Source organism: Phacochoerus africanus, chromosome 11 (genome assembly GCF_016906955.1).
Source record: "Phacochoerus africanus isolate WHEZ1 chromosome 11, ROS_Pafr_v1, whole genome shotgun sequence".
Taxonomy (NCBI): domain Eukaryota; kingdom Metazoa; phylum Chordata; class Mammalia; order Artiodactyla; family Suidae; genus Phacochoerus; species Phacochoerus africanus.
Window position 1 is genome coordinate 101,851,309 of NC_062554.1, and position 12,591 is coordinate 101,863,899.

Here is a 12,591-nt window from a genome sequence, read left to right on the forward strand (position 1 = left end):
ATTTACTACGAACAAAACACTATGAATAAAAAATAGGAAGATGAAATTTAAACTTCCTAATACAATATATTAATTAATAATAATGGTACTAAAATACATACTGATAATACTTAAACAGATGATTTAATTACTTAACAGTTTCTCAGTTTGTACATTTCTTAATCTTAGACTGCTCATTTTCTGTCCAATATTAATAATTCTACTATTGGTAAATGATGTGGTTGGGAGGAATGACAAAAATTACTCGTAAAAGTATGGTTTTCCAGTGACTTATATATCGTAACATCTCACAAAACTAAAAGATGTACTGTCTTGCTCTATGCAACATGTTCCTTTGCTGAAAAAATTTTTTAAATTTCTTTATTAGAGATTAGCTGATTTACAGTGTTAAGCCTCTTGGCTGAAAATTTTAATGAGAATTTTTACAACTTCAAAATGATTTTTACTTTAATAAACCATATTTGTATAAGGAAACTTAAAATCATTACATAATTTGTTTGTTTTGTCATATTTCTAGAAGGCCACACTCAAGTCTTATTTAGTATTTTTCTATGTAAATATATAATCATCTCCAAAAATTAAGACCTAGGAATTGATGCTGTAGGAGAATTTTAAAACTAGTATTTGTATAGTTTTTAACCAATGTTAAAATTTTTCTTGTCCTTACTTTGGAGATAGCATTACAAAATTATTTAATTCATTTTACCTGCTCAATTTTATTCAGTCCATAAATAGTTTGTACTAAAACACCATTAAATATTTGAAGATTACTAAGTGTACAAAATCTATTAAGTATATCATAAAATGTACTTATAAAATAAAAAAGTTTATGTGCTTAGGGATACTTTGTTCCTTTTGATGAAATACAAACAATGGCAGAGTACAAAAAAGGGAAAGAATTAACTATTTTAACAACTTGAGCTCACAATATAATAAAAGCCCAGAAATACATATCCCTAGAAATGAAGTGATAAAAACACTCCACAATTATTTTAACTGTGAATAGGTATACATACCCTTCCCATCTCAAATTCACGACAGGCCATTACAATGATCTAAAGAGAAGTGAGGGTGAGATAAGATTAAGAATATATTAGTTAAAGAAAATTTTACTTTTTCAATAAAATACACATTTCAAGAGGTTTTTTTTGTTGTTTTTTTTTTGAGTAAAGGTATATCTAGTCTGTCAAAAAAAGGTAGGTTTGATATTAAGAGTAGGAGTTAAAGAAATGATCAAAATCATACCTTCTAAAGAAGGACTAACTAAATGGCAGCAAATTTAACTTTATGAATCTTATAGATTTGCTTCTGTCTTTTGAAATTATATTAAAATAACACATTTAGGATATTTACCCAATAAAATAGCACTATTAAATATCATAAATATATTTGATAAAATTATCTAAAGATTGAATGTATTTAACTATCTTTTTTTTTTCTTTTTAAGGCCACACCTGTGGCATATGAAGTTCCCAGGCTAGGGGTTGAACAGGATCTGCAGCTGCCGGCCTACACCACAGCAACACCAACACCAGACCTGAGCTGTGTCTGCGACCTACATCACACCACAGCTCATTGTAACACTAGATCCTTAACCCACTGAAGGAGGCCAGGTAACAAACCTGCATCCTCATGGATACTAGTCAAAGTCATTAACTGCTGAGCCACAACGGGAACTCCCCCATCCCAATATTTTTTAATATAATATTTCAAACATACAGCAAACTTATTGTATAGCCACCATCTATACCCTACCATTAATTTCATAATACTTTTTTTCCAATCACATAGCTATCCCTCTACCCATCTATCAATCCTTCTTATTTGGTGGTTGTCTTATTAGTTACTAAAGATAAGATTTGAAATGTTTTTTTATAAATGAAAAAAAAACATTATCACACTCTATTCTTAAAATATTTCAACAAATTTTTCAAAATTTAATGAGAAATCCTAGATATGTTTCTGTTTAGTAAACACTAGCTGTAAGTATAATATCACTATGGCTAAAAAGTCAAATGATTACATGTAATACTTACTACAACATTGTACTCCCATATCATCCTCCAAAAATCTATTACAGTATTTGCTAAAGGTCCTTGGGTTGCCACATATGCTTTTGGTCCATAAACACCCTAAAATAGTTAAAAACAAATTTCATATTCATTATGATAACCAAAAATATTTCCTTGCCTAAATTTTATTAGTAATAGCATTATTTTCACCTAAACTATTTCCAGTGATTTTTCTTTCATAGCATGTAAAAGCATGATAAAATATATTCCTTTCACTTCAGCTTTTGGTGAAATGTTATTACTTTTGTGTATTTATTAGACAGGGTGCACAGAATTTATAATTAATCCTCCTCAGGCTAATTTTAAAATTATTATTTACCTAGGAATTAAAAACAGAAGCCCTAACATCTAGTCAGTAAAACTAACTCTAGAAGAAATATAAAAGCATGCTTCAATTCTAAAAAATAACACTAGAACTACCTACTAGTTCTTTCTTAGCTAGATACTCCCATATCTGCCTTTAATTATTCAACTTAAAGTTTATTAAACACCTCATATATACATTTCTAATAGTTAGCAGAATATACCAAACAAGATAGTGGACTAAAATACTAAACTAGCACATAATTGAATCATACAATGAGTTAGTGTTATTAAGGGCAATTAAAAACTAGAACTCTTAACAAATGTCCTAATAAAAGAATATAAACCTCATTACATCTGAAAGAATGAAGTACCTATGTATTAATTTTCACTTAGCCTATTAGTTTTGGGTCTTGCAATAATTGTAGTAAAACTGACTTTTTGGAAAAAAATTTTATTTGAAACCATAACTATTCATAACTATTAATTTAACATAGATAATATATTAAAATATGTATAAATACCATATATAAAATAACTAAAACCATAAATGAATAAAAACTATTAATAGTTATTTATTTACTTAAGCAGCAGTTTGAATCTGTCTCTCTATTGGTAACTGTGTAAAAACTTGACTGCTTTAGATCAAAGAGTATCCAAAAAAGGTTATCTCTAAAGATTACATTTAATCTTGCATTTTGGCTGTCACTCGAAACCTAGTAAAAACTGCCAAAAGTTTTTAATCTAAATTTATATTCTATAATTTTAAATCAGTATTACCCAGTAATTCTAGCCTGAGTAATTTAAGACAAGAAGATTTAGAAATCAGTATTTATAAGCCTTCAGTGTAAAAGAAAAATAGAAAACTTTATATCCACTGACATAAAACTAAGCAAAAATCTCTATCTTCATGAATAAGGAAGCTATAAGGAAAGCATATAAAAATATGTCATGGCTGTGATTTTACTTTTACTTCTTTTGCTGTTGGTATCATGTTTAGGCAATTTAAAAAATTTTAATAAGACTAGTATGGAGGAAGAATTGAATAGGGCAGCGAAATACCACTTAAAGTTAATACATACCTTAATAAAATTTGCATTGATATAATCTGAATCTTGAGAAGGAGTCTTTAAAGTCAACTTAACTCGGCTGTGATCAACTACAAGGAAATAAATGGATTTCGTGAATTATGTTTTCTTGGCAGATAAATTTTTTTCTAATGAACTATAAAATATTTACTTTGAAAAACAATGAAAATTGACTCTAGTTACCAGCAGGGCAATTTGTAACATAGTGACAGTAACTAAGTCTGATTGTGAAGCTGTGTTTTAAAGTTAGAATCAGGATAATCTCAGGTGCTCTTTTAAAATACAAATTCCTGGAGTTCTCTTGTGGTGCAGTGGGTTAAGGATCTGGCACTGTCACTGCAGCAGCTTGGGTCACTCCGTGGCACAGGTGTGATTGGTGACCTGGGAACTTTCATACTGTTCTCCACAGTGGCTGCACCAATTTACATTCCCATCAACAGTGTACAAGGGTTCCCTTTTCTTACAATGGGTAAATTTTATGCTATATAAATTATAAAATTGTTTTTAAAATACTGTACCTGCAAGCACTGGACATGGTAAATACACAAAGGAAACTGACAACTTACATTATTCTTATGACGGTAAGAAGACATATATTCCTAAACACCATACTTTCAATATAATTTTCCAAATTAAAATGACTAGAAATTTACTGGTAACTGACTTATCAAACCTGAAATAACTTAAAGGGCAAAGGCACTGCTACTTGGCCTATAGCCCAGTGATAAGGAGTTCAAGCTCTAGAGCAAGGGCTCTCAAACTCAGCCCTTTTCAAATTTTGGCCTTCGATAATTCTTTGTTGTGGGGAGGCTGTAGCCTCTGTATTGTTTAGTGTAGCAGATACTTATCTTCTACCCACTAGATGCCAGTAGCAGCCTGCTCATTCCACATCCTAGTTAGGACAACCAAACCATCTCCAGACAATGGTAAATATCCCTGCAGGAGCAAAAGCACCCCAGATGAGAACAAATGCTCTGGATACAAACTGCCTGGGTTTAAGTTCTCATCTGCCCTACTAGTTGCATGACAAGCTATTTAATTTTTGCTTTTTAAAATAGGGACACTTAGGAGTTCCCACTGTGACACAACGTGATTAGCAGCATCTCTGTAGCAACAGGACACAGGTTTGATCCCTGGCCGGGCACAGTGGGTTAAAGGATCTCATGTTGCCACAGCTATGGTGTAGGTTGCAACTCTGGCCTGGATCTGATCCCTGGCATAGGAACTCCATAAGCCACAGGGAGACCCAAAAAAGAGAAAAAAATAAACAAAAAACCCAAACAAATACAATGGGAACACTTAAATATGTATGCTTTTAAAGGCACTTTAAAGGCATTTTACTGGAAAACTATACTATTTAAGAATTTATTATTATTATTATTATTATTATTATTAGAATATAATGCTATCAGTCTTAGGCATCACCTCAGAGGTACATTTTTAGACTGCTGAGAACAGTAGACACACAGGCATGAATCATGGCTCATTTTTAATACATAATTAATCAATTAAGGTTCTTACTGTGAACAGACAATAGATAAGAGTTAATATTTTTAGCATTTCATAAAATTCATTCAATTATACTTATTGAATCATCGGTTTATATTATTTCATTTTAACAAAATAACTTCTTTGAACAGAGAGTCCACAAAATATATTTTTACTTGGATTTTGAAGTATTTAAAAATAAGTACCAGAGTAACTATGATACTTAAATAATAATAATGATAAGGCAAGTACAACAACAAAAACTACTGCCAGTAGGAAAGGCAAGCACGATCACAAATTATTTTTTTATAGTGTACCTTGAAAGAGAGGTTAATTACTACCTTCTTAACAACCAAACTCATTTGGAAGAATAAAGGTAGTTTAGGCTACGAAACTGTTAATTAGCATTTCCATTTGTTCCGTTAATGGCATTTCAAACTTACATGGCAGTATGTCCTTATATCTGTTTTTTTTAACGTTTTCTTCTTTTTCTCCAGTGGCTGTGGGATATATCTTTTCTGTTCTATATTTAGTTGACAATCTTCTTAATCGCTTACAATCGAAAAAAAAAAAAAAAGAAAATTCAAGTTTAGAAAAATACCATTACTTCAAAATTTTAATGAAAATTTAAATGATAGACAGCTCTTCACTGAATTTTACTAACCCCAATTCCTCACAGCCCATTCTCCTCACAACTCATTTTCCTGTTTTTCTACATTGACAATATCTTCCTACCCCTCATATTAACCCTAATAATTTCTTTTTCAGTATAAGTATAAATATAAGATTAACATTCCAAGTAGTAGTAAAAGAAATGGGACCCTAGAATAAAAGTAATTTGATTTAAAGAAGTCATTAATAAGCTGAGTCAGAATATTTAACTTAGGGTCCCAAAACTCAAATTTAAAAATGATGCCTAAAAGATTATGTACACATTTCTTTATTCCTTCTCTCAATAAACCTTAAACACCCATGATGTGCCAGTCTCCTTCCAAGGCATAAGCTAATAATTACTTATAAGACACTGCAAAATAAAGTTCTTTCATATTGAATTGGATTTACCCAACAAAGACCAATTCTGCTTATTCACTGCATTACAGAAGTGGTTTGTGAGTTAGTGACAAATTCTTACCACATATGGCAGTAGGGATGTTCTTAGGGCTGGAATATTTCTGCATGTCAGTAATACACTTCCTGCTTTCAGAAGCACTGAAAGTCAGCATTGTGAATTGTTTAAATTCAATACTCAACTACACTGCTGAAATTTAATTTCAAAGGAGCCTGCTTTCATCTAGGCTTAAAGACATATTGAAGGCATATTCAACAAATTATTAAATATAAATGAAAAAGCAGTTTGGTTAACATTTAACTTTTTCACCATGGTTTTATTCTTGCTCATTCTGATGCTGATAATTAAGCAACTAAAAATATTATGTCTCTATTTTTTTAAAAATCACAGATTTTATTTAACTTACGTAACTTTAATTCAAGATTCTTATTCTCATTATGACATACTTTAACATACTGCACTTGAAATAATCTTACTATTCTATAGGTCCTTACATATAGAATAGTAAGCATGTTGTTTTTCTCTGAAAAACTACTGAACTTTATCATCACAATCTCAGAGACCTAAATCAGCAATATATACTCCTGCACTGGCACAACGTCAAAGCAAAATTCACATTTATGATGCTATTTCCTGTGGTGATAAAAATTCTCAAAGTATGTAACTGTATTGGGGGGAAAATTATATCTAAAAAATAAATTGGGAGTTGCCGTTGTGGCTCAGAGGTTAACGAATCCGACTAGGAACCATGAGGTTGCGGGTTCGATCCCTGGCCTTGCTCAGTGGGTTAAGGATACGGCATTGACGTGAGCTGTGGGGTAGATCAAAGATGCGGCTTGGGTCCCGGGTTGCTGTGGCTGTGGTGTAGGTCGGTGGCTACAGCTTGATTAGACCCCTAGCCTGGGAACCTCCATATGCCGAGGGAGCGGCCCAAGAAATGGCAATTAGACAAAAAAAAAAAAAAAAAGAAAGAAAATTGGCTGTTGGTGAGGGTGTGGGAAAACCAGAACTTTGATGCAATGCTGGTAGAACATGAGCACAACTCCTAAGGAGGGTAATTTGGCAATTATAAATACACATAACCCCTCATCCCAGGCTGCACTTCTACAAATACATTCTTTAGGTAAATGGCTCACACTCATAAAATGATATAAACAGTTATTTATCACAGAATTGTTTATAACAGCAAAAGACTGCAAACAATTATTATTTGTTTTGGAAAAGACTATAGTAAAGGATTGGCTAAAATGATTTGTTTCATTTTATACAAATATGATACAGTTGAAAGAAATGAGGAAGGCTCTTGATATACAGTGATATGAAAAGATCTCGAAAAGTACACGTGTAAAAAAGCAGAAAACAATAGTGTATATAATACACTACTGTTGGTATCAAAAAGAAAAAACAGGGAGTTCCCGTCGTGGCTCAGTGGTTAACGAATCCGACTAGGAACCATGAGGTTGCAGGTTCGGTCCCTGCCCTTGCTCAGTGGGTTAAGGATCCGGCATTGCCGTGAGCTGTCGTGTAGATTGCAGACGCGGCTCGGATCCTGCGTTGCTGTGGCTCTGGCGTAGGCTGGTGGCTACAGCTCCGATTCGACCCCTAGCCTGGGAACCTCCATACGCCATGGGAGCGGCCCTAGAAATAGCAAAAAGACAAAAAAAAAAAAGAAAAAATATATGTTTGTACTTAGAAATTTTCATATCGCTAAGAGCCACTAATCTATGTTGCAGTATAAATAAAACAATGGTGATCCATTAAACATAAACTGTTTTGTACATTTAAAAAAATTGACATCATAAAAATTCTACCCAAATGTAGAATTAAAAAGACATCCTCAAATAGGAACTGACTTTCTAACAAAAAAGGTCAGCTTTATAGTCTGCTGCTTGAATTAAAATTCTTGATCTGACACTCTCTTGCTTTATGACACTGAACATATTTAAACGGTGGCTCACCCTCTGAGACATGAGCATAATACCTAGTCTCAGCAAAGAGCCTGGCACAAAAAAATGGGCTCAAAGAATGTTAATTATTACCATTAAGTCAATTAATGAAACTTTTTAAATGTTATTTGCTACTAAAATTTCTTTCTTTTTTAGATCAGAGATCAAAAGGAGTCACATATTCTAGACCAATTTGTTTGCCTGAGAGTATTAAATATTATAAAGCATCCTTCATTCATACTGCCAAATTTGAGCATGCTTCATAAGCACCTAGAGGGCTTGTTAAAAGGAGGAATGCAGGGTCCTACCCTCAGAGTTTCTTCTGCTCAGTAGGTCTGGGGTACAGCCTGAGAATTTGTATTTTTAATATGGGATGCTGCTGCTGCTGCTGCTGCTGGAGGCTGTGCTTTAAGAATCACTGGTTGAAAGGTATGTTCAAGAGACAGGAGTATTGTGATCAATTGCATGGAGGAATGGAAACAGATTTTCAAAAACTCTTAGGTTCCTCTGTATTTTATTTCAGTGGTAGCACTGAAAATTTTTGGAAAGTTGATGATTTTTCTTGGGAGGAGGAGGACGGATTAGGAATAAAGAAGGAAAATGTAATTATCAAGTAGCAAAAAAAGGGACAGGGAGGAGATTGTTGTTCAAAAGCAAGTGAAAGCAAAAAAATATGCACCGGCTATCACCAAAAAGTGTTTAAATACAGGAATTTAAAGGTTTTGAGGTTAGATTCTAGATAAACGTGGGAGGTACAGCAAACCAAAACTTCCCCAAATCTCTTAAAACATCGGAGTACAATACTATATGGACTTGGTAGCCCTTGACATCAGCAGTATAAAACTGATAAACCAAACGAAACAACATAAAAGATGCTTTCAAGATTCAACTTTTAAAAATTCTCAGGATAGCCATCTTTCTGGGTCTTGATGCTTTTTCTTTGCATTTTAGTGGTCATTCCACTCACACACCTCCCAAGCTTATTCAGAGTTTCTTTCTTTTGTCATGCAAAAATAATCTTCCCTTCTGAATTCTTTTTTGGACTTTATATGTACTCGTAAAACACCATTTCCTTCTCTTTATGATAAATATATAAAGAGAATTCCTTTACTAAACTCTGAGTACAAGACTACTGTCAGATTAATATTTGTAATACCCTGCATCCCTGGAGCGTAATTAATGCTTATATATGTTAAATAAACTAATCTTAGAATAAAATTTGAATGCTGCCCCAAACAAAAGACAGTTTTGTTCTTTTAATACAACATCAAATTTTATGTCCCAATAATGCTTGAAAGACAGGTAGCACACCAAAGTTCATTTAACTAAATGAAATGCAAAGTACCTACATGTATTTCATTTCACTTCCTGACCACCACTTCCATTGTCTCTAGTGAAGCCGTCTCTATGAAATTGAGAAACATGCCACAAAAATACTAAAGAACGTTATTCTTAAGTATGGTATTATGTGACAGTTTGTATGCGAACAGAGGCGAACTAAACACTAACAAAATCATTCATTTATCAAGTTACAAATAATTAAATTACACTGAAGCAAGAAAGCACTTGAAATCACTCTTCTAACTGGGCAAAAATATACCTAAATTTGTAGATTCAATTAACAGCCTTTGTCATGTGTGGCTTTTTTTTTTTTTAACTAAGCAAACAAAAAAGCCTTTAAGAAAGACATTTTCAGTTGAGTCTACCTTAAAAGTCTTGAGAAAGTCACATTAACAGACTTCTTATATAATTCCAGTCTTATCTCAGAGTTACTATGCTAAAGCAACTCTGATCATTTTAACTGAAGCCTCACACTTAAAAATCCTCCAAAGGGTCTATCACCTCCAAGATAAGCTATCAATTCCTAGTTTAATTTTAACATATTTTGAAAGCTGCCTGTCCAATTTCCCAGCTTCTTTTTATAACTCTCCCTTACTCAGAGTATGATGTTCAGTCATACGGATTTATTACCACTACCAGCATCAGCAACACCACCACCACCAGCCTGACCAGCAACCCTCCACCCCTCATCATCACAGTTTGACAATTTTTACTCTTGCTGGTGAGGAAGACTCTGGCTAAAGTGTTACTTCCTTTCTGAAGTTTTTCCCTCCTAATTGCTCCCAGTTCCCAGCACTGAGTTGTCAATAACACATTGCTCTCTTAACACTTGTATTTTGGCTAATGTCTCATCTATTATACTATAAAACTGAAGGGAGAGACTGGACTTTCTTATTGTACTTTATAGCCAGTGCAATGTGAATCACATTAAATGGGTGATTTTAAGAACTGTTTAATTAGCCTTCTCAGACAAGTCACAGAGATGTCTCTAATAGATTAGAATTTTTGATGCAAACAAAAACGGAGTTTAATATCCACTGTTGTAAAGTTCCAAACAAATTACTTTCTCTTTATTTCTTAAAAACATAAACATTTTATCCTCCTAATCCTAAATCAATAAACTGATTCTCCAAGGCCTCTAAGTCACATGCAATACAACTATCCTCTTTAAAAGTATCCAGTGGTGTGTCAAGATTTGGTTCTTTAAAAGTTTCCTTATTTATCTAAGGACCAAAGCTAATGAGAGGGTGTTTGTGAAGCTTGTTGAATCTCTCTAGAAAAATAAGCAACTATCTACTTGATTGTCTCATAGGCATCACAAACATGTCTAAAAAGCACCAACATTCAAGAGCTGCCCAAGCCTAAAAACTGGAAATCATCTTGATTCCTACCTTTACCTCCCCTCATCCCCAACATTAAATCAATCCATAAGCAAGCTGTATTAGCTCCACATCTAAAATTTATCTATCTAAGTCTCTTCATATTCACTGAAAGGACTTAGAATTCAGACTACAGGTAGACAAGAATAAGTACTTAATTGTGGGCTGGATTTTCAATCAGGACAACAAAGAAAACAAATTGACAGGAGTTCATGAGGATGCGGGTTTGATCCCTGGCCTCACTTGATGGGTCAGGGATCTGGTGTTGCCGTGAGCTGTGTTGTAGGTCACACATGTAGCTCAGATCCCATATTGCTGTGGCTGTGGTGTGGGCCGACAGCTATAGCTCTGATTCGACTCCTAGCCTAGAAACTTCCATATGCCATGGGTACGGCTCCAAAAATATATATTAAAAAAGAAAAAAGGAAACAAATTGAAAGAAAAGTAACAGAGCTAAAATGAAATTAAGCTAAGTCAATTTTGGGCATAAGATGGGATATAAATAAATACTGGAACTCAAGCTTTCTCATACTGTTACTAGGCCACATACTACTGCCCCAAATTCTCCAATGTCATTAACAGTTAAAAAACAGTATGAGTTTCATAAAACACTAATTTTAGTAAATATGCACACAAGAATACAAATCTTGGAGTTCCCTGGTGGCTCAGCCAGTTAAGAATCCAGCATTGTCAGTGCTGTGGCTTGGGTTTGATCCCTGACCCAGGAACTTCCATATACCACAGGAAACTGGGCAAAAAAACAAAACAAAACAAACAAACAAAAAAATGCAAAAACAACAATGTGTCTTAAAGTGAAATAAAATGGAATGGCTTTAAGATTAAGAATTACACTGTTGGAGTTCCCGTCGTGGCGCAGTGGTTAACGAATCCGACTAGGAACCATGAGGTTGCGGGTTCGGTCCCTGCCCTTGCTCAGTGGGTTAAGGATCCGGCATTGCCGTGAGCTGTGGTGTAGGCTGCAGACGCGGCTCGGATCCAGCATTATGTGGCTCTGGCGTAGGCCGGTGGCCACAGCTCCGATTCGACCCCTAGCCTGGGAATCTCCATATGCCGCGGGAGAGGCCCAAAGAAATAGCAAAAAGACAAAAAAAAAAAAAAAGAATTACACTGTAGCAAACAAAATATAAGAATACCTAAAAAGTACTGCTTTTGCCACTTCTGAAAAAGTTCTGAAGCAATTACTGGAAAATCAATCTGAATTTTAAAAGTCAGGGGGCTTGGCACATAGTTATCGCCCAATAATAACTGTTAAATGAATAAATTCATTAAGCCAGAAATATTTAAATGTTATCAGTCACAAAAGCCAATCATAATACTACTAAATTAACCCAATCATAAAGTTGGTTGATTAGTAAGACAAAATATACTTTTTTAAAAAATCCAAATACAAAGTAACAACAAGAAGTAGTAAAATCAGAAATTTTAAAAAATCAGAGCATAATTTCCACCAAAAATATACTATCTCTAACTGGCTATTCTTAAATCTTTACAAACATATTTATATAAAAATATGTATGCTACTAATAGTAACTGTTATATACAACGAATATAACTAAAGGGTCTTTGAACTACGCAACTGCAACACTGACCTGTAGTTACAAAAATATTCATCTCTGCCTTTCAAAATTCATCTTCCCTTCTTTACTCACAATTTACCTACTGAATGACAGACTAACTTACCTGCCATTCTTTTTCAGAAATGCATAGCTATGCCTTCTCACTAAAGCTAAATCAGAGCAGATGCTAAAAGAACATAACTTTGAAGTAAATACGAGCCAATCTAACAGATCTTTTGGTAACATGATTTTACTCTTAGTTCACAATGATTTTGATACTTCAGTTATTTTCCTAGCAGTCTACCAAGCAAACTCCTGGCTTCTTTCT

At 33.7% G+C, this 12,591-nt stretch overlaps 1 protein-coding gene across 2 annotated transcripts in view; it reads right to left on the reverse strand.

The window, feature by feature from the left end:
* The window catches only part of PTPN12 (protein tyrosine phosphatase non-receptor type 12), an 82,218-nt gene that overhangs the window by 40,230 nt on the left and 29,397 nt on the right, over positions 1-12,591 (reverse strand). For both annotated transcript variants that reach the window (XR_007130676.1, XM_047752001.1), the window contains exons 2-5: positions 5,395-5,503; positions 3,458-3,534; positions 2,037-2,132; positions 1,017-1,055 (exon numbers count right to left, since the gene is read on the reverse strand). Coding sequence is in view for 1 of the 2 variants with exons in the window: in XM_047752001.1 (XP_047607957.1) it covers positions 1,017-1,055; positions 2,037-2,132; positions 3,458-3,534; positions 5,395-5,503 (321 nt within the window). In the remaining variant the exon portion in view is untranslated. The remainder of the gene's footprint in view (positions 1-1,016; positions 1,056-2,036; positions 2,133-3,457; positions 3,535-5,394; positions 5,504-12,591) is intronic.